The following is a 22736-nucleotide window of genomic DNA, read 5'->3' as shown; positions in this document are numbered from 1 at the left end:
GGTCATCAAGGGGCTTCTTTCCTTCAGTCCTCCCGTTTGAATGTTGTGGTTCTTCCTACTTGCCACTTACCTTCCTAGAGAGTCCAATAGGAGTAAAATGCTCCAAAAAACATATAGCGGCTTGTTACTTAAGAACTCATGGCCCTCTGATCTTTATAAATTCCACCCTTTGCCATACCAATGTGTGAAGTTTGCCAAAGTGTCAAAGGCCTTTCTGACCTGCCAACACCATGGCAGCTATGATGGATCTAAACACAGACTAATATATTCTACCTATTCTATAGACATTTGGTGGTTCAGACCCACACCATATATCCATGTCAAGTCCACTCTGGGCCAGAGGAGAAGCTCTGTGTTGATCCCTCTCTCTCACCAACAAGACCTGCAGGGGCCTCATTCATCAAGAAGCAGAGACAGGGATGCCACCAGACTGCTGCCATGATGGCTGTGCACCATCTCCCTCCTGAAAGGATGCCAGGCATTCACTTGAGATATACACACATTTTATTTGGCTACATCAGTCAAAGCACAAGGTCTAGACACCTAAGAATTATCTACCAAATTCTTGGAGGTACCAGGTAGTTGTCAGAGGAGTTTCTCTCTTCTCTCATGGGAACGAAAAATGGGCACTATCCACCTTAGGAGAATCACCTTTGGAACATGACTTGCTGTCATGCTATTCATCTGCTTATTTTCAGGCCTTGCAGTACACATCATATTTTATCTTTGCTGCGATCTTTGTTCCTCCTAGGGAATCTTGAAATTTCTGGTCCATTTCTTCATTCTGAGCCTTAGAGAAGACGTCTCTCCAGTTTCCAACAACCCCTGTGTATGAGTACCAAAAACTGAAGGGAGATGCTCCTGAGAGAAAATAATATCTAGCCAGCAGTGGAGCAGAGTCATTGACTACACAAGGCAGGAAGGACCACATAAAATGCCCTGAGAGGTCTGATTGCCTAGGAGAGGAAAGGTATCAAAGAACAGAAGCAAAGGCTGTAGCCAGATAACAGGGAGCATTTCTGGTTAGCTGCCTGCAAGTGCTCCCTCCCCAGAAGGGGATTTCCAAGGTGACCTCATGAAGATTTTACACAGAAAAAGGGGAATCTGGTTTTGTCACAGGAGAAAGCTCATTCATTAATTACTTCCTCTGTAGGGAGAAATTTTTTGTGGTAGATGGTATAGAGGAGATTGGCTTAATCCCTCTTCCTCCAAGGAGTGATGAAAGAAATGGATTTTTAAAAGCCCATGCTTGCAGTACTCAGAAACCAAAGACTCTAGAGGTTGTGGGGAGCAGGAAGGCTGCCAGAGCTCTAACACAGGCCTGAGAGAGACCATCTCTGGCACCACCTCTGACATGTCCATTGAGAGGAGACACATAAAGCTCTTGCTGAGTGGGTAACAGGAAGATGCCAGTGCCACCCCTCACCTTGGCACCTCACTTACCTAACTAAGCAGGGCCATTACAGAAAAAGACAGCAACACAAAAGCAGTGACTGAGGACATTAAGACTGGCACTCTGATAAAGTTTCTCACAAACAGCCCCCAAATCCTGTCAACAGCAGAAGCTTTCTGTACAGGTGGCACCACAGGAGAGAACTCACACAGACAGTCCAATGAGTTCATGGCTAAGTAAAGTAACATACTCAAAACTCCTTCTAGAGTTCTCCTTCAGAAGGCAGGTCTCCAATTGCAGAGACTTACCTTTCCGGAAGAGGACGTCCCCAAACTTTCCATGGGTTTCACTGGATTTCTCTTTCATAGCTTTGAAAGTGGTCTTCTTGGCAATTCTGGAAAAATCTTCCTCACACAGGGAAAATCCAAAGAAGGAAGCGATCTTTTTCATCCCCAGTATTGGGTCCTGTCCAAAGGAACATAGCACAGAGGTGAAACCAAGAGATTTGACACTCTGGCTGTGGCATGGAGCCAGTGCCCTGTGGGAAGCCCAGCAGGGGAAGCTGCCGCCCACAATGTCACCAAGGAATTCCAAGAGCTCTAACAGAAAACTTCTCAGACCAGGAAACCTACACATTTTGGCCTCAGTTTCAAGGCCTTTCCTTCTTTCCCAAAATCTGTGCCTCTGCTAGATAAAACTCCTTCCACAAATAGGCAAGGCTATCCTCCTCCTAGCATCCATGGGCTTGCCTCAATCATAAATGAGTAATTCAGAAAGGCACATCCTTCTAAAGACAGACTTGCCCCAAGAGTTTCTACTTTCCCACACCCATACATATCAGGAGGGATGCACTACACAGTCATCAAGGAAGAGCTGGGTGGAACGTCACACCTCTTTGAGTTCCTCATAGCTTATTGTCATGATCCTCTCGTTGTCAATGTATTTGTTCCATTCCACCATGTGGTCAAAGTAGGATCCCCAGGCCACTGCAAACAAAGAAGAGGCATAACTGTCTAGAGTACTCCTCAATTACAGGCCTTTAACAAAATCAGAGGAGTCAGCCAAGACAGCTTTCTAAGTGTGGCTTTAGAATGGTGAAGAGGTGACCAGCTCAACATGTCTGTTCTTTCTTCTGAGGTCAGTGCAGCATGGCCCAGGTCCGTCCACTTGATATGGCAAACCACAATTGTGGGAATGGTAAAGTCAGGCTAAAGCTTTCTCATGATCTCTCCATTCTGAGAGATTGGTACTCTTGTTTCTGCCACAACAGGGGCCTGTGTGTCTGCTCTGGAGTGCCTTGGTTAGGTATGTCACAGAAGGATTCCCATGCACAAGGCCCTGTGCATGCCACTCATGTTAGGAGAAGTTCCAGAGGATGTAGGGCAAAGTACATTTTCCATTCATGAAGTCTGCAAAGTACTCATCCCAGGAGGCAAAGGACGGCGTCACTGACAGGTTGTTGCAGAAGTGGTAATAGGAGACAGCCGTGTCCTTGGGGTTCCGAACTAGCACAAGGATCTAGAGGAAGAAAATACATCTTTTACTGACCAAAGTGCTGTCTTCTTGACATATCACATAGAGCCATTGAACCACAGAATCATTTAGGTCATCAAGTCCAACCATTAACCAAACAGTACCTAGTCCATCACTAAACCATGTCCCTAAGTATCAGATCTACATTTTTTTAAAATATCTTCAGGAACAGTGACTCAAACACTTCCCTAGCAACCAGTGCTTGGCAACCCTTTCTATGAAGAAATTTTTTCTCATATCCAGATCCAAATCTCCCTCAGTGCAACTTCAGGCCATTTCCTTTTGGCCTGTCACTCATTACTCAGAGAAGAGACCAAGCTCCACCTTGCTACAACCTCCCTTCAGGTGGCAAGGGTACCCCTGAGCCTCCTTTTCTCCAGGCTAAACAACCCCAGCTCCCTCAGCTGCTTCTCCTAAAACTTATGCTCCAAACCCTTCACCAGCTCCAGTGCCTTTCTCTGGACACACTCCAGGACCTCAATGTCCTCCTTGTAGTGAGAGGCCCAAAACTGGACACAGTGCTCAAGGTGTGTCACTTACCAGTGCCAAGTACATGGGGACAATCACTGCCCTAGTCCAGCTGATCACATTATTTGATCATATATCCTACCCATCATATATTCTGATCCATGCCAGCATGCCACTGGCTTTCTTATCCACCCAGGCACAGTTCTGGCTCATGTTCAGCCACTGTCAACCAGCATCCCCAGGTCCTTTTCCACTGGGCAGCTTTCTAGCCACTCTGCCCCCAGTCTTTAGTGTTGCACAGATTTGTGTGACCCCCGTTTTGTAGGATAAATACATACCTTATTTAACCTCATTCAATTGGCCCATTGTCTGTTCAAATCCCTCTGTAGGGCCTCCTACCCTCCAGCAAATCAACACTCCCACCCAACTTGGTGTTGTCTGCAAGCTTACTTGTCCACTAAAATGCACCAGACCATCCAATTCTGGTCTAATTCCTTTTCTTGAGTAAGAAAGCAGAGCTTTGGCATATCACTTGTTGCTAATCTAAGCTTCAGGCTGAAAACAAGAAACTTTTCAGTGATTCCCTCAAGACAGTTCTGACCTAGTTCCAACCCAGACAAATGAGTTCATCATCTACTAAACAAAAGAGCCACAAACAGTCTCTAGATGTAGCCTAGCTTCTCTCTGCAGTAATTCCCATCTAAGATTATCTTAGCCACAGCCTGTGGTGGGCTTTCCACAGGTACCCTGGTTTTGAAGGCAAGTTAAACCAGACAGAATTACTCCTTGCCTTGCTCAGGTTTCTACCACCAACCTGGAAGCACCTTTCTGAAGGAGAGCTGAAATGACAGTGATATTCAGCAACAAACCCACCAATAGTCAGCAAAGCTGCAGCTGGTAGAGGATCTTTGTTCACAGCCTTGGCACACTGAGCTGTCACTTCAACCTTGGAAATGTGGCTGTGTGTTGACCAGCTCAGATGAAAATTTAGAAAAGACATCTCACACAGAGGAAAGCTAATGTAGGATAGAAAGATTTTGCAGTGTGATGCAAAGAGAATACTCACCTTAGCCTTGCTTTGGAAAATGGATGGAGGCAGGAGATCAGCTCTCAGATGGGTTACTATAATTCTTCTGGAAGGAAGCTGTTTCATCCTCTTTAAAGAAAGTGAGACGCAATGTGACAAGACAGAAGTAGCTTATTCAACTTATTTGAGTTGTGCCTGTTCAGTTATTGTAGGTTATAAGAAAAGGTGAGACCAGAGATGTATCTTATCACTTGGAAAACCCACAGGGATGCACTGGCGGTGTAGGCCTCTGCCAACCTCTGCCACCAAGCACCATTTCACATGACACAGGCCTAATAACATGACACCTAAGAAAAAGGTCTTACTAATTAAAGTTATTTGGTCTATGGCACGAGGACCCTGTCTCCCATCAGAGGCCCTTGTTTTCGAACACCAGAAGCACTAGCACATGCTACTTCTGCAGACCACGGCTGTTGTTAAGGCTCTAGGTTCTCCATTACCTCTGAGATCAGCCATTGTTTTTTAGCTATTACTCCCTGTAGGAAGAGCAGGGACTGTAATTTCAGTTCCTGCTTACCTCATATATCCCAGGATCCCCAAATTCTAGACGCTGGAATGTCTCTAGCTTCTTTTCAGCATTTATTCTCTCTTTCATTTCCTCTTCTGTATATTTGGCATCTGCTAACTCCTTCACCATTTGTTCAAGCCAATTAGTTCCTGAAAGGATAAAGACACCAGTAGGACATCCATTACACTTCACTTTTTCATGTACACCTGGCTGATGTAAATACTGTCAAATTGGTTTCAAGTGAACCACTTTGGTTCAATGTTGTAATTTAACCTTTCAACAAATGCGTGTGTGCTGGTTTTCACAGCAATGGAATTAATTTTCCCCATAGTGGCTGGTATGGAGCTATGTGTTGAATTTGTGCTGAAAACAATGTTGGTAACACAGAGATGTTTTAGTCATTGCTGGCAGTAATTACACAGTGTCAGGGCCTCCTCTGATTCTCACACTGAGCTGCCAGAGAGTAGCTTGAAGGTGCACAAGAAATTAAAAGGGGACACAGATGGGACAGCTGACACCAACTGATCCAAGGATTATTCTCTTCCATATGGAGTCATGCTCAGCAATAAAATGTGAGGGAAGAAGAAGGAAAGAGAGATGCTGAGAGCTCAGGCACTTGTCTTACCATGTCACTGTCATGGGTGATGGAGCCCGGGACACAGCTGAACATTTGACTGGTGGAAGGATAGAATGAATTCCTTACTTTGCTTTGCTTGCACACATAGCTCTTGCTTCAGGTATTTAATTGTCTTTATTTCAGCCATGACTCCTCTCACTCTGTTTCCCTCCCCCATCCCATTGCAGGTGAAAGAGTGAGTGGCCCTGTGGGGCCACTGAGTTGAGCTGGGAGTTTCCAGCTGAGGGTAAATCACAGCCCTGGTGAATAATCAACCAGGGTGTGCCCAAGGTCAAAGGGGCAGAGCTGTTGAGCAGATACTGTGGAGTGCTACCTTGCTTGCTTCAGGGTCACATCTCATCCCTTGGCAGAAGCAGAGGCAGACCTCTATTGGACTTTTCAACTCCTTTCAACTTCCCTACTTATTGGTTACCACACACTACTCCAGAAATGGATACACCTCCCAGGATAAAGGTTCCTTGCAGGCAATGGCTGTGTCCTGCATCCAGGCACTGTAAGGCAATGTCCAGACCTGAGGACAGGTATCACCCAAACCAAATTTCTCAGGATGAAATACTCAAATCTGAGAATTTTTTGTAATTAAATCTGACAGGAAGGACACTTGCATGTGAACTTTTATAGGAATAGTGTAAATCAAATTCTACTTCTTGCCTTTCATTTGTCTATCCTCATGTCCATAATTTAGTCTTTCGGTGAAACTGTTCCTTCTGGGGCTGTAATTGTGTTCTGAGGGACACCTTTTTAGAAGGTGAGGTGTGCTGAGATGGTGAAATCGATATTTCCACTGGTCATCCCAACACAGACAGGAAATACAGCAAGGTGAATTACCCTGTGGAGGGGCCTTTTACTCTCTTTCATGCCCTTGAATACAGTATTGGTCACAGTAACTACACATATATCAGATATTTTCTGTGAAGATGTTGACTGATTTGAAACATTTTTGAACGAAAAAATAATATATATGCTAAATAATTAGAAATCGGCTACGGAGATAGAATTTGTCTATAAAGAAAAGGGGCATTTCCTTCCAGGTGACATCTGGAACAGGGCTGTTGCATATTTGTAAATATCATTAGTTTACATCGTCTTCGGGAAATGGGTGTAGCCAAAGATGTCACCATTAAACAAAAGGCTTGCCACTGTAAAGGCTGCTGCAATGATTCTTACAGTAATTCTAAGATACTTGGATCATTTGATCTAGGTTTCCAGTGTATAGCATTCTGATGATCTGAGTCTGCCTTGCAAAGTTCTTGTTCTAACCACATTTCATTTCTCTTCAGGCTTTGCAGTACAAGTCATACTTCAACTTCTTCCCAAGTTTTGTTCCTGCTATATGTTCTTCAAATGCTTTGTCCATTTTCTCATTCTGATCTTCAGTGAAAAGATTCTTCCAGTCACTTACACCACCTTCAAAGAAGCAAAAAACAATCTCTTGAAAATGAAGATATTTCATTTTTTTTTCTATACAGCTGTCATTTTTATTGCATTGCACACTAAATCACATTGATCCATTTTCCAGATGAACATTTTTGTACATCAATAAAATTTTGTGAAATCAGTGGACTTACATATATATGTGAATCATCTTTCATCATGGAAAAGAACAAACTCCACTTAAGGCGACGTTTCAAAAAGGCAGCCTAAAATTCTGTTTCCCTCCATCTCTCTCCTCTAGTCAGCAATGATTGGCAAAGTGGAAGGTCATGAAGAATTAAGAATCAACTTCCAGGAGGCAGAGCTGACATCTGCTCTTTTGGCAGCTTCTGCTTTTATCCAGTTACTTCTTTAACATTAATTGCAGAAATAGATTCTGACAACCAGGTTGCCCTCCTCACGTCAACCTCCCCCATATTACACTGCAAAAGTAGTTCCCTTGTCTTCGCTCTCTTGTGTCCATCTGGATTCTTGGCTTAGTTATAGTGTGTAAGAGTGAACAAGAGTTTGGCAGTGGCCCTCTCAGAAGATTCCCATACTCTCCTACAAAGTGTGGTCCCTCCACTCAGGCTGAGTTTGGCCCAGTGCTGCCAGCTCCAAAGGCTGGGCACTTGGTGATCCAGGCACAGAGGTGGAGAGGAATTCAGACACATGACAGGTCCTCTTCCTGCCAGCCACCTGTGAGCAGCCAAGAGTGGCTCTGCTGTGAGAGCCTTGCTATGCATCTTCCTCACCAATTGTCCTTTTTGTCAAGCAAAGCAGTGATCACCTGCTTGACACTACCTTACAATTCTAAAGTGAGTGCAGGAAAAAGAACCAGACAATGGCCCAAGTCCCAGAGAGTGGCACATTTCTACCTCTGAGCCCCTTGGAGCTTCCTACCTTTGCGAAAGAAAATATTGCCAAATGACCCATGGGTCTTGTCTGATTTTTTCTTCATGGACTGGAAGCTGCTCCTGTCTACCACCAGCTGGAGCTGTTCCTCAGTCAGAGGAATTCCAAAGAACGTGGCTATGTTTTTCACACTCAGGGCAGGATTCTGGAAAGAGGAAGGTAACATATGGCATGACTTTCAAACAAATGACTCTGCTTTCCAAGGTGTTTACCCTTCCCTATATCTCTCTGCTGGCTGCATACATAGGGTATTCATAGAATTCTCTAGGACTACAGTGGCCTGGAGTGTTCCTCTTCTCCACAATTATTTTGGAGGATATTACGAGCTCTCTTCTTCTACGCTACAAAATATTATATGTGATTTAAAGGTGAGCAAAATCTACACTGCTGTAATAATTTAGGCTGCTTCCTAAAAATATTACTGGAAATTTATATTTACAAATATTTGGTCTTATATCATAGATAAAAAAATAACAAGAAATATTTTCACAAGCAAAATTTTACAAAGGTTTGTAAGTTTGAATTTCACCTTTTCTTCCCTTAAAACAAATCTCTGTCTCACACACCTTGGATACCTTGCATTCATATAAGGGTGTATTGCTTCAGTTAAAATCCCTTGAAGTATAAAGTATTTGTAACTGTTGATAACCTTACCTCTTTTACTTCTTCATAAGTAATTGTCATAATATTTTCTTTGTCAGCATATTTGTTCCATTCAGAAAGGTATTCAAAATAGCATCCCCAAGCCACTAAACAGAACAAAGGATCGCAAGATGAAGCATAAATTAAGATCATACAGGTTTTGCTCATGAAGCTATGTCAGCCAAGGGCTATATTAATCATGTCAGGCAGGGTTTACACATTTCTGTAGTCCGGTTTTGCTCCAAGCTCAAACATATGATATGATATGATATGATATGATATGATATGATATGATATGATAGTCAGAAAATTAAACTTGTAACCTTTTCAAGACAGCTCTGAGTTCACCAAAAAAGCCATCATCTTGCCAACCATCTTGTAAGACCGCCTTAATCTAGTCTAAGACCTTGTTGAACCTCTTTTCTGCTGGCCATGAGCTATGCCAAACTCATAATCTTAAACCAGTGCTATCACTTTTTCCCTTTTACAATGCATTAGAATTAGTCCCCATTTTAATGCACTAGACTTAGTCCAAATAATTCCTTTCATCCAATTCGCCTTTGAGGTGATTATATATCACCACAGTCACATGATGTTGGACATGGGAGAGCAGGGGTAAAGGGGACCCAAGGTAGAGTTAAGGAAGAACTGCTTTTTCCAGGAAAAAAAACAAGTTTGTAAAAATTCAAGAAGTCTCTGGAATCGCAGTTTTCTTAAATAGTAGCCTCAAGCAGGAAGACCAGTAAGATAAACTTCAGTTCAGATTTCTAATTCTCTGTCTTTAATCTCCCTGTCTTTTGTACTGCAAACCAAAAGATCCTAGTGAAGCTGATTTACCAAAGAACAAAGGTTCTTATAAAATAACAAATCATTGGACAATTGACATAGACAGAAAAAATATACTGTACTTTTCTTTGTCATGAAATCTGTGAAGAAATCATCCCAGGTCTCATAGGAGGGAAGAACTGGCAAGCCATTGCAAAAATGGTAATAAGATGTAGCAACATCTTTTGGATTACGAATCAGTAACAATATCTAGAAAAAAATTGAAATATTATTTATAGGGAAAGACGTAGAAGACTACAGCATAAAAAAAGAAATAACAATAATATACTTTATAACTGCAGTTGGGGATTTCTAATACCATATGTGCTCCTTGCAGAAGTAGCAATTTCATTCTCAATTCAGAAGGTGCAGTATTTAACTTTGCTTTGGTACCACGAGAAGATGGTTGCCTATAATTATAATCTTTTACAAATTAACCAAATTATTTTTGCATATTCTAAGTATGTTTTGCTCAATACAAGCATAGGTCATCATTGAAGTGACAGGGAAAATTCTAAAAAATATAAATGCTTCTTGAAATTTGACGCATTGAAGCCCTCACTTGCAACAATGCCATAAAATTCCTCCCACAGGAAATCACATCAAAATCCATTTTGCCTCTGGAGGATTTGTTCAAACCCTGTAACTCTCTTGTGGAACCTGTCACAAAGGAGCCAATAAGGGCAAACTGTGGTTAAGTGTGGCAGTACTTAAACATATAGAGCCGTAAACGTGTAGAAATGGCCAGGCTAAACACTTAGTAGTAGAGTGATACTTAAATGCCAGAAAAGTACTACATTTTCTTTTTAAACTGAAAAAAAATGTAGACGTGTTTGTTTTAATACATTACAATCAGCACTCACCTTGGCATTGTTTTGGAAGATAGATTTGGGAAGATTTTCAGGACGGAGATGAGTAGCCACAAATCTTGGAGAAGGTAATTTGGTCATTCGCTTCAAGAATTGGAAGGAGGAAAGTGGACAGCTCAGTTAGTACAAGTATTCTTTTCATTAACCTATGCTAAAATATGGCCTTGATGAACTTATGTACAGTTAATGGCTGATATAAATGAGTTTTGGGTTTTTTAGTGAGTGCTCTCCTGGGATATTAGTGGGCTGCTCTGAGTAGCTCTAATGTTCAAAAGCCCATGAACAATTGGAAAAAGACTATTCATTGTTAGTTCTCTTTTGTGATAACTCTCTTCAGGTCTGGTAGACAAGGGATCAGATATAGAGGTGGGGTACACATTAGCTCTCTGTGAAAGCTGAAGCATCTCAAGGTCTGAGAGAAGGGAGGAGGAGGAAGAGCTAGTAAAAGAGACAAATGCTAATATTACATGATTTGACACTTCATGAAGCTCTTCTTAAATACAAAAGATGATATGTTGAATTTCTGAACTTCTTATGTATCTCATGGGTATGTCCTCCTCTGAAGTCCCACTGAAATATTCATTCAACCCTCAATATTTGATAGTCCATGGTAAATTAATCCTGACCAGATGCCACATAAAGAGGAGTAGTAAAGTTCTTATAGAAAAATGGAAGAGTTCATACATCATATATTCAGTATTTGAAGCACATAATGTTGATCATTTCCATACATATTCTGTTCCCACCTCATATTTTTCAAGATCTCCCATTTCAATGAAGGGAATCATTCTTGGTTCTTCAGCATTCACACTGCTTTCACTACCTGGTGTTTTCTTTTGAGATATGGCTATCAGGTCAGTTAAGATTTGACTTAGCCAGTTTGAGCCTGAAAGAAGAAAAATACAGAAGTGCTTGCAAAACTTTTAGAATGGACAGAAATGGATTTACCAGGAAACTCAAGAGGTGCTAGTACTACCAGGTGAGTTACCTGGTCTCCTTTCATGCCATACAATCACAGTTGACTGTCTGGTCAACCACCACCCAGGATCCTACCTTTGCTCCTCATAAGGAGATATTTCTCCAACTTGAACACTTCAGTACACTGTAAACTAACTTGTATACTGTAAACTGACTAATCAGGGAGAAGAACCACAGAGATTCAACTAGGAAAACCTGCCTTAATGTAATAAATTTTAATGTGACACATATAAGGGAGATTGGGGCAATGAACCTGTACTTTAAAGCTAATACATGAAGTGTTTTCTGGTGTGCTGGAATATCTTTGGAAGAAAGATGGGTCACAATACTCAAAACAGGAGAAGAACTAGATCAAAAAATTGTGCACTCATTTTCTTTAACAATAGGAAAAACCTCTCTGATGTGACATTTCCTAGACACGCTTGTTATCTGTTTCTTCAAAAGATAACAAAGAGCCTGCATAGCTCTCTCATCTCTGATTTACCATGTCCTGACTTCTGGACACTTGGTGCCTACATCTTTCTCACTGCAATCATAACAAGTGCATTTCATTTCTTCAAAAAGAAAGTTCAAAGAAAAAGCAAAGCCTTCATAATCCTGTCTTTTGTGAATATCCACTATAAGGCACTGTGAACCAATTGCTGGAAGAAGGAAACAGCAAGATTAAAGTGTATATGTGACACAACTAATCCAAACCTTTGGCTTGCATGTGGACCATTTCTTTGAGGCAGAAGGAGCCATAGGTAGGGTAAACTTGCAACCCTAGCAAAGATAACCTCTTGATTTCCCAACACTTAAAGAACAGTGTAATCACTTCAAGGACTACAAAAATATTTTTGATAGCTATTTCTGACATCTATGGGAATTAAACAAATTAATATTGAATATACTATTTGAAGGTACCAAAGGCTACATTGTAAAAACATAAAGCTCTTAACTTTATAAATATACATGTGGGAGCAGATTGTGGAATATGAGGAGACCTAGTTACCTCTGTTGTAAAAAACTGTGTTTTGATTGTCTCCAATTTGTGCATTTAACTTCATGACTATGAAAAGTAAAGACAACAAAAAACTTTAGATGCTATAGAAAAGAAAATCAGAATGTTTTTCACAGTTTTTTAGAAAATTTCCCATATCTAATATTCATGAAGGATTTCTGGTGCTTTTGAGAATGAAATCAGTTTTACAAAATTTGTTAAACATTCTAAATAAAATTAATTAGCATAATATATCATATTTTTTAGCTATAAATTGTATATACTGCCTATATTTGGTCCAAACCTTGTTACTTGCTGTTACAGAATCCTTTTATGAAAAAAAAAAATATATATTCACCGGATTTAGGATATCCTGCCAGAATTACATCATCCCTTCTGGCTTCAAAGGACTCCAAGGCTTTGAATGTTTCTGGATAGCAAACAGTAGCAGGATAGAGAATTCCCTTATAAGAAAAAAGCAGTTCATCACGATGCTTGGAGCTGGCAGCTATCATTTGCTTATCTATGAAATCATGAGATGTGTTCTTGGATTTCTCCATTCTTCTTCTCTCTCAGACACAGGCTCTGTCACAGTGTGAAATGCTGTGTAGAAGGAGAAACCCACAGATTGTTCTTTAATAAATGCTTGGGGTGTTGTTCTTTTTTTATCTTGACCCTATGAACAATAATTTACCTTTTGTTGAACCTGTGAAGATACAGGCAGCTCCAGTCAAAGACCTTTGAAATCAATAGAAGTTGCACATAAACAAACCAGATAAACAGCCATATGCAATTGCATTCTACTAAAATGACTTAGGTAATTTTAAAATATCATGCCAATAATTCTGTGTCTACAACACTGATTTTATAAACTGAATGTAACAAAATAGAACTACATGAATTGCAGATTAGAATTGAAAAGTCATGATCAAAATCCTCAACGCAGTTCATCTCTTTTCAGTACTTACTGCTAGGATTTCCTTTTTTTCTTTATTATATCACTCGTTCATCATTCTCACCAAAGTTAGATAAAATGTGTTGGGACTGGGAGAGGTGTTCAGTGCACTAGAGACTGAGCTGAGGACACTCCTGTGAGTGTGGCCGGCTGCTCCCGGCCGCTGGAGCCCAGGAGGGCACAGGGGCACAGGCACTCTTGGGCCACTCGTCAGACTGCACTACAGAGGTCTGTTTTCCTGGTGCTTACACAAAAATTACTCATTTCTACATTTCTTTAATGAGCTCAGTCATTGTTTAACAACTGATCAGTGCTTAGGGAGGTGATGAAAATATAACCTGAGCTACAGTGAGTAGTGTTTATCCTGCACTTCACATGATGAGCTGCTGACTGCAGTGACCCCAGTAAAGGAACTGGCTTTAGGCTCAGGTTCAATATTTAAGTCTCTGACAAAAGGATTGACGTATCACAAAAAATGAGAAAATAGTTCTCCCTCAAAATGTATGCCAAGAATTTACATGCCATCCTTTCTTATCTCCATCTCTTGACTGCTGCCTGTTGGGCCCTGGAAGGAATCAGACCAGAAACTACATACCTGCATGCATTTGCCATTTGCTCTCCCCAAGGGATTCAAGGGAGATCCAGGGCTCTCCCTGGTCCCTGAGCCATAGTGCAGTGCTCATGGGATGATCTAGCCCTACATTTTTACATCTGCTTTTTCCAGTCCATACAAAAGCCTTTGCTTTCCCTTCATTTCCCTTCTTTCTGTAAAACATTGTCAGCATAGAAAGACTACCTATGTGCAGACATAATATGAAACCAGTGGATATCACATGGCCTGGTCCATCTGATCAATGACGAGTGCCAAAGGGCACAAAGTTGGCACTACCTGCTCCATTTATTTCACTGATATCAGCTAAAAATTGCTGTCCTATGAAGTAGCATTTTGCTGATTCGTGATGTGAAACCAGCCACCCTAGCAAAACACAAAACAGCTTACTTAATTTTTCTTTCCTATCTTCCCTTGAAAATAAATTGTCATGGACTAAAGATAAAAAATGTGTTTATTTAGTATTTTTACCTGCTGGCAAAAGAATTATTTGGTACAGTCATCCCTAAGGTTGGAATAAGAGGGAAAATGACCTGTAAATTATTAGTGTAGTGGGATGTAATAGCTTACCATTGGAGTAGGGTTTTCAAAATGAAAAACATATTCCAGACTAACTTCCCAAGTATTTCCAGTGTATTTTTGCAAGAAAGGGCAGTTGGGCCAATTATTTCCAGGAAGCATATTTTATCCTTAGGAACTAGAGGAAAAAGAAAAAGGCCAAACCCCGTATTTGTGGAGAAAGATATAATTAGAAGATATATGTCATGAGGAGGGATTTTGAGGGCAATTATATTTCTTGACAAAAAAAAAAGTCAGGATCCAGATTTCATAGTGTGAGCCTTTGATACAGACATCTGCCATGGCACTGAGCTGAGAGACAGGAGGAGAAGTGCCTAGCCCCACCTATAGGATATAAGACACAGCAGTGATCCTGCTAAACAGTGAACCCAGAGACTGACAAGAAAGCATCACCTGATTCAAAATTTCTAAGAAGCAGCTTTAAAACATATAGAGATTAAAAGGAAATGAAAAACAGATAAAAGGATTTTATTATCTCCAGATTAATGGTATTTGTTGTTCAAGCTACCACCATTTCTTTGAAGGTTTCTGACTTCCCACACTGACCAGACCTGGTTATGGAGCTTTGCAGAAGGAGGCTGGAGACATTTCTGTGACAGCTACAGGACAGTGCCAGCTGGCCATTACATGGTGCACAGTTCTGCCCATGCTGATTCATTCCCTGTTAAATGAAACAGCTTCAAAGTATGAAAGCTTCAAAACACGTGCTCTCATGTGCTAAATAAGAAGAGGTATGTTTTTATAATTATTTCTATGATCTGTATTTATCTCAATAAAACTCTGGAGAAGGCTTCCATATATTAGTTCTCTAAAAGAACCTACTCCGTGTTTAGGTAGTTCCATTATGATTGATGCCTTCAAGAAGGTAGCTAAAAACTCCCCTGATCATTCATCTGCAATAACAGCAACAACAACAGCAACAACAACAACAAAGCCAGCAAAGAAAAGCCTGCAAGGGTTGTGAGATGTCCTGGCCTTCTGTGATTGAGCCCATGAGAAGCTGGGCATAAAATAGGATTTGCTCTAAAATGGAAATGTCATACGTGTCATTCTCCCCTTTTGCATAAGTTAGTGTGGATCTGATCAGAGGAGAATCAAAGCCTTCAAACCGAGCCCAGGGGGTGAGGATGGCTTAGGTTATGTGGCCAAAGCTATCTGCACACCCACAAAGGAACACAGCAGAGCAGTGAAGGGGGAATCAAAACATCACCCTGCCCACAGACTCCCGTGGCATCAGCTCATCCAAGGCCTATCTCCACAAGCTCAGAGGAGCTCAGGCAGAGTGGAATGCAAGTTAAGGACACTTAATAAAGGGACTGGAGCCTGTCCAGGACCCTTCTATGGCTGTTCCAGGAGAGCTTCAGACCCAGTGTCCTGGTGGGAAGATGGTCCATCAGAATGATCAGTGCAGGAGAACTTCTGAAGACTGGCAGGGGCTGCTGTCTGGTGGGTATAGGCACATAAAGAAATGCAGAGGAACAATCTTTCATGATTGCATGTGCCTTACTATGTTCAGGATTACATGACAGGTATGAAGCAACTGCCAGGAAACAAATTATGTACCAGCCTGCATGATACTACTAATGTTGCCTTTACAATTTAGATAGTACTGAAACGGAGATGAAAAATAACTAATCCCCAGTACCAGATCAGGGTGGATTTTCTTAACTTCTCTAAAAGGCCCTTTGGGCCAGAGAACTAATGTGCTGTAAACTTTTCTAGGATCTGTTATTTTTGCCCAATTTTCTCATCATTAAAAAAAACGAAACAATATTTGAGATAGCAGAAAATTTAATTTCATAGCTTAGAAAATATATAAATAAGGGATAATTTGGGTCCAATAATAGCGCATAAGCAAAAGATAACCGCGGGGTATGGCGTTCAGGGCTCTTGGACCTTTGCCACATCACGTACAAGCTTGCCAAGTGAAGATTCTTCCTTATATGCCATGTGTTAACACCATCTACTTCCATTTTTGTTTCATCATATTTCTATCTCCGCCCTCATAACCACCTTTACCGTGCATGCTCCACCACTCAGTTCACTGGTCACACAAATCTTTTGGGGATCATCTGATGAAGATTTCGTAGTCTTCCTCTGTGTCCTTTAATTCACCTTTGGGTTACACATGCGCACCAAGCCAGTACAATGTAAGCCAAGAGTAACATATCACTACATCTACATATCAAAGCAATAATTCCCTTATAATTAGCATTTTCTGGGACCCAACCAGGTTTTGCTCATTTTTAGCAACTGCATCTTCGGCCTTTTCCTGTGGTCCTTGAGAACATTTTTCCGGAGGGGGATGGAGCCCGTCCTCTTCCATTCTTTGTTGGCACTACAACTTTTAACAATGCCCAAATATTAATTATGGTACCAATATTGATTACTCTTTCAATTTTATCAGCATGAATCATACCTATTTATCACAGATCCTCCTTCATCTTTTCCTCTAGAATACTAGAGTCTATTTCATGCTGGTCACCTTCCCTGATCAGATCAAAGCTTGCCATAATATCAGATTACTCCACTATAGATTATCTACACAAGCATACCTTACTCTTTCTTCTACCCAGAATTTCCCTGCTTATCTCAAATATGCCACGATCCCCAGATTCTAGACGCTGGAATGTCTCTAGCTTCTTTTCAGCATTTATTCTCTCTTTCATTTCCTCTTCTGTATATTTGGCATCCGCCAACTCCTTCACCATTTGTTCAAGCCAATTAGTTCCTGAAAGGATAAAGACACCAGTAGGACATCCATTACACTTCACTTTTTCATGTACACCTGGCAGATGTAAATCCTGTCAAATTGGTTTCAAGTGAACCACTTTGGTTCAATGTTGTAATTTAACCTTTCAACAAATGCGTGTGTGCTGGTTTTCACAGCAATGGAATTAATTTTCCCCATAGTGGCTGGTATGGAGCTATGTGTTGAATTTGTGCTGAAAACAATGTTGGTAACACAGAGATGTTTTAGTCATTGCTGGCAGTAATTACACAGTGTCAGGGCCTCCTCTGATTCTCACACTGAGCTGCCAGAGAGTAGCTTGAAGGTGCACAAGAAATTAAAAGGGGACACAGATGGGACAGCTGACACCAACTGATCCAAGGATTATTCTCTTCCATATGGAGTCATGCTCAGCAATAAAATGTGAGGGAAGAAGAAGGAAAGAGAGATGCTGAGAGCTCAGGCACTTGTCTTACCATGTCACTGTCATGGGTGATGGAGCCCGGGACACAGCTGAACATTTGACTGGTGGAAGGATAGAATGAATTCCTTACTTTGCTTTGCTTGCACACATAGCTCTTGCTTCAGGTATTTAATTGTCTTTATTTCAGCCATGACTCCTCTCACTCTGTTTCCCTCCCCCATCCCATTGCAGGTGAAAGAGTGAGTGGCCCTGTGGGGCCACTGAGTTGAGCTGGGAGTTTCCAGCTGAGGGTAAATCACAGCCCTGGTGAATAATCAACCAGGGTGTGCCCAAGGTCAAAGGGGCAGAGCTGTTGAGCAGATACTGTGGAGTGCTACCTTGCTTGCTTCAGGGTCACATCTCATCCCTTGGCAGAAGCAGAAGCAGACCTCTATTGCACTTTTCAACTCCTTTCAACTTCCCTACTTATTGGTTACCACACACTACTCCAGAAATGGATACACCTCCCAGGATAAAGGTTCCTTGCAGGCAATGGCTGTGTCCTGCATCCAGGCACTGTAAGGCAATGTCCAGACCTGAGGACAGGTATCACCCAAACCAGATTTCCCAGGATCAAATACTCACATCTGAGAATTTTTTGTAATTAAATCTGACAGGAGAGACAGTTGCATGTGAAGTTTTAGTGCAATAGTGTAAATCAAATTCTACTTGTACTACTCACTTCCTTTTCTCTGTCCTTATGTCCATAATTTAGTCTTGGGTGGAATTGTTCCTTCTGGGGCTGTTAGTTGTGTTCTGGGGGACACTATTTTAGAAGATAAGGAGTGCTGAGATGGTGAAATGTTTTCTCCACTGATCATCCCAACTGAGAACAGGCAAAGGAAGGTGATTTACCCTGTGAAGGGGTTTTTCACTCTCTTTCGTGTCCTTGAATACACTATGGGTCTCATTCACTACATTTATATAAAACCCTCTTATCACATCCTTGTCTTTTTCTTCATAAATGGATGTTAGACACAAGATTAATTAAACATGAGACATTATCGAATGAAAATCGTACCTGCAAGACATGGAAGATTGCATAAAATTGCCTACAAATAATAATTTAAAATTATTTGTCTGGTCTCCAAAAATGCAGAACCATCAAAATAGACCATTTTATTGGAAATGATACTTTCTCTATCAGTACTATTTTACTCTTAAAAGTTGAATACACTGTTCATATATTATGCTTTTTGTAAGCTTTGTTTTAGTTATTCTTTTCAGCTCTTTGTTCATAAGATAACTCTGAATTGCAGGGGAAAATTTCTTTCTCTTCTCCAGTACAAAAGAGTAAGGGCAACAAGAAATTATCATTTTTTTTATCCTTTAGGCCAGCTGCCTAAGAAATTTTCTTTGGAGCCATCTGCCTGAATCCTGAGGGAGCCAGATCACTAAAATACCTCAGCATGAAATGTAGCAACCTGTCCCCTGAGCCACTGGGGGACACAGGTGCCTCCAGCTCCTTCAACCCTCAGACTCTGCTCTCTGCTCATGAGCAGGGTCTCCAGTGCTGCCACAGCCAGATGTCTGTCTGTCTGTCTGTCAGGAGCTGCACACAAGGGGGGTCACAGCAGCCCTGTCTCTCTAGAGAGGCTCAGCGCAACCAGGGATCCTGAGGATGCCAGCAATCCAAGTCCCAGTCCCAGCACTGTCTGCCCAGCAAACAAAGTGTCTTGGGCTGTGCAGCTCAGTCAATGTGGAACGGCCCCAGTGCTCCTCAGGGACAACTCTGAGTTGCTCAGTTAGCCACAGGAAGATCTGACTTGGATGGAAATGTTGTCATCAGGAACATTTGCAGTACACCATAAAGAGAAGATGCACCTGAATGGAAGATTCAGCCTAACTTTGATTTGGAAATGGACTGGGGAAAAGATATGAAGTGGAAGATGGGTTAATATAATTTTTCTGGCTTGTTCATTCTCTTTAAAGGAAACAGATAAAAATACAATATAAACATAATTTTCAGTGAAAATTTCTCTGTTTAGGCACCATAGGCAACACTAGACCAAAGAGAAAGATACTTTTCTTTTTCTCTTTTTTTTGACGATTGGTAAGAATCTAGAAGTAATTGTCATGGTTTGATGCTGGTCCAATGCCAGCCTCCTGTCGCAGACATTTTTTCACAGAAATCCTTTCTTTGGGATTTGTGCATCTTCTGGGAAGCAAAGGCCCCAGAAGAAGAATGTAAACAATTGTTATCAGCTGCTGTGGCATGCAATAGGATGCACCTGTGATTGGTTCATGTTCCATGTTTATAATTAAGGGCCAATCACAGGAGCAAGCTGGGGACAGAGTCCCAGGACACAGAACTTTGTTACAGATTCTTTTCTTTTCTATTCTTAGCTTAGCAGCTCTGCAACTTCTCTTCTTATTCTTTTTAGTATAGTTATAATGTATTATATATCATATATCAATAAATCCAGCCTTCTGATCATCAAACAAGATTCTCATTCTTCTCTCACCCCAGCGACCTTATCAGGTCGCTGTAATGGCCTCCCCCATGAAAATATATTTTCCCTAGTTTCTGCTGTGAGATGTGACCAGGATTAGAGCACAGCAGGCTCCAATTTAGGAATAAAGAAAAAAACTTTATTAACCTACAACTGTATGTAAAAAGAAACACACACAGAACTCAGAATGAAAACCTTCCAAAAACATTCCTCCTCCCCCCCACGCAATTTCTAATACATAACACCAGGACAAAACCTTGGATTCTCAATTCAATTACCACTTCTCAGAAAACCAACTCTCAGTCCATTACTACCCTTCAGATAATCAATTCTCAGTTCATCAAGAAGAGTGAAGTCCCTCTTGTACCATAAGCTTCCCCTGGAAACACAGTTGAGACCTCTTGTGTTTCCATGTCACACGTGGCACTGCCCAGAGAACATTTGCCCTTGTGACCTCTTCCTTCCATACCCACTGCCCATGGATCAGAGCTGCTTCTAGGATTCCCCTTTTAAGGATGCTTGGCCCAGTTAAAAAAAAAATAGTTCTGTCCATGGCTGTACAAGAAAAGTCCAGCCAAAGGCCACTCCATCATCTCCTCCCACCTAGGATTCTTCTCAACTTCTCTCGGACATCTTTTACTTGCACAAACTTGCATCACACTGGCCCATTTCCTCATATTTCATCTCTGTCTCTCTTCTCATTCAGCTCCAGGAGGATCAGCATTTGTAAGGTTTCCATCATCCAAGAAAAGGGTTAAAATCTCGGGCTCTCCCTGCCCAGAACTCCCGCGCTGCCCTGCTGGGCACCTTCTCTCGCTGCACCCTCGCTGTGCCCCCCGCTTCTCCTTCAGCCATGCTGCCAGTACAGGATATCCAATTTCAGGGGGGCACAGGCACAAAAACAGGCGCTCTCTCCCTCTCTCTCTCCGGAGGGGGGGATGACTCCACCCTCCCATCCTTCAGGGGCCTTCACCTCCCCTCTCTCTCCAAGGCCCTACCTCACCCGGCCGCATGGCTTCCCCTCGCCCACCCAGCCCGCAGCCGCATCTGGGCAGGGGGGCTCTGACCTCTTTCACCAACGGGAACCAAGAGAGCTTCCCCCTCTGAGATCTCTGCTTTTAACCTCCTGTGTTATCAGAGACTTATCCATGTCCTCAGTGGCCATACCAGGTGGCAATATTCAAATCTGAGCACCTATTGGTTTGACTACAGCATCCCAAAAAACTCACTTCTTTCAAACCAGGACACTAGAAACTCTGAGAGCTCTGTTATTGTGTCAGTCAATTACGTCTTACCTTCAAAACAGGTTCCCAAGTTTTTCTGAATTGGATCTCACACTTACTGGCCTCATCTCTGCTTACTTTTCACTCCCTCAAAATGTCACTCATCCATCAAATTTCCTTGTCTACATTCATTTTGGCATGCTTGCCTTTTCCATTTTCCATTCTTCCACCTCTTTACCCCCCCTGAATGCAAGGGCCCACTGAGTATCTCTAATGGAGCAAAAGCACATGAGGTGTTACTGTTCTGAATAGCTCTGTCCTTCAGAGTGAGATTGTTAAGGGCACAAAGGGACTGAATTCAAACCTTGGGATGACACAGGAGAGGAAAAAACAGCAAAAACAGGTCATGGTCTGGTTTTGAACCAGATCAGCAGGAGCAGAATAATATCTGAGCCTTTTTGTTCTAGGACTGTCATCATGTTAGTCCTTGCTAAGTGATTCCTCTGGTGTTTTTAGGCCAATTGCTACCTGATAGAGCAATAGTTTAAAATTGCTCCCTTTACCCCCCCCTCAAGTACCTATTACTTTGGCTTCCCTTTTCTAAACATAGAGTTTTGCATTTTCCTTTACTAAACATTGGGTTCCGTTATCTTCTCAATGTGTAATGTTTCAAATTGTTTTGCCATTTTCCTAATACTTTCAGCCTTCTCTTCTGATCCCCAGACTTTACAAGTCAGTCATTTATGATACATTCTATGATATTAGTCTGCCCACCAGTGTTAAAAACAAGACTGATTGTGATCAGAACTCACCACGAAAGGAGATTGCTTTAATTGCCCTCCCAGTTTTGCTATCAACCAGTATATGAAGTGTGACCATAAGCAAACTATTGCAAACAAGTTCATCATATCCATGGGAACAAGTGGATATTCCTGAAAGTATTGCTGCTGCTGTCATTGCTTCTGAATGCCTTGTATTGCTGTTGCATGAATTTCTAAGTCTACTTCCAGTACTGTCATTTCTATAACCACATTTGTACATTACCATCTCCACATCAATTTGTGTCTCTTAAATCACATAATTTCAGGCCCTCCCAATGCTTTCATCTCTTGTATTTTCTGTCAGTGGCTTACTCAAGAGGTATCTTAAGGAGGATCACAAACTTCTTTAACATAATCTATATTTACTCTTTCCTTTTCTTCAAAATGTTCCATGGCCAGTTGCTTTGTCATTTTTGCTACTACATTCCTAAGTATCAAGTTGAGGTGTCTGTTCTATTCTGATTCTTCCTTCTCAAGTTTATAAACACAGCTATTATGGATGTTCTCCTCCAGGAATCTGCTACCTTTCTGCTTGCTTACAGATAACTTGCAGTTGTTCAAAGATGCCTTGCCGCAGGACTTTCTGCTGCTCTGCTTTTGAATACATTCATTTATTTCTAAATGTTATAACTATTACTTCTAGCATTCCAATTT

General features: G+C 41.5%; 1 protein-coding gene and 1 pseudogene across 1 annotated transcript; both read right to left on the bottom strand.

The window, feature by feature from the left end:
- Positions 1-694: 694 nt before the first annotated feature.
- On the bottom strand, positions 695-5753 carry LOC132070675 (sulfotransferase 6B1-like). The gene is made up of 7 exons (XM_059467660.1): positions 5693-5753; positions 4999-5138; positions 4461-4550; positions 2785-2911; positions 2285-2379; positions 1702-1858; positions 695-825 (listed from the first exon to the last, which is right to left on the bottom strand). The coding sequence occupies exons 1-7, from the start codon at positions 5751-5753 to the stop codon at positions 695-697; spliced, it is 801 nt and encodes a 266-aa protein (XP_059323643.1).
- Positions 5754-6766: 1013 nt separating this feature from the next.
- Positions 6767-15049, bottom strand: LOC132070809 (sulfotransferase 6B1-like; annotated as a pseudogene).
- Between the last annotated feature and the right edge of the window lie 7687 nt (positions 15050-22736).

The sequence above is a fragment of the Ammospiza nelsoni genome, chromosome 3, assembly GCF_027579445.1.
Source record: "Ammospiza nelsoni isolate bAmmNel1 chromosome 3, bAmmNel1.pri, whole genome shotgun sequence".
Classification (NCBI taxonomy): Eukaryota; Metazoa; Chordata; class Aves; order Passeriformes; family Passerellidae; genus Ammospiza; species Ammospiza nelsoni.
Note: the sequence above shows the minus strand (reverse complement) of the source record. Positions and strands in the feature narration are given on the sequence as shown.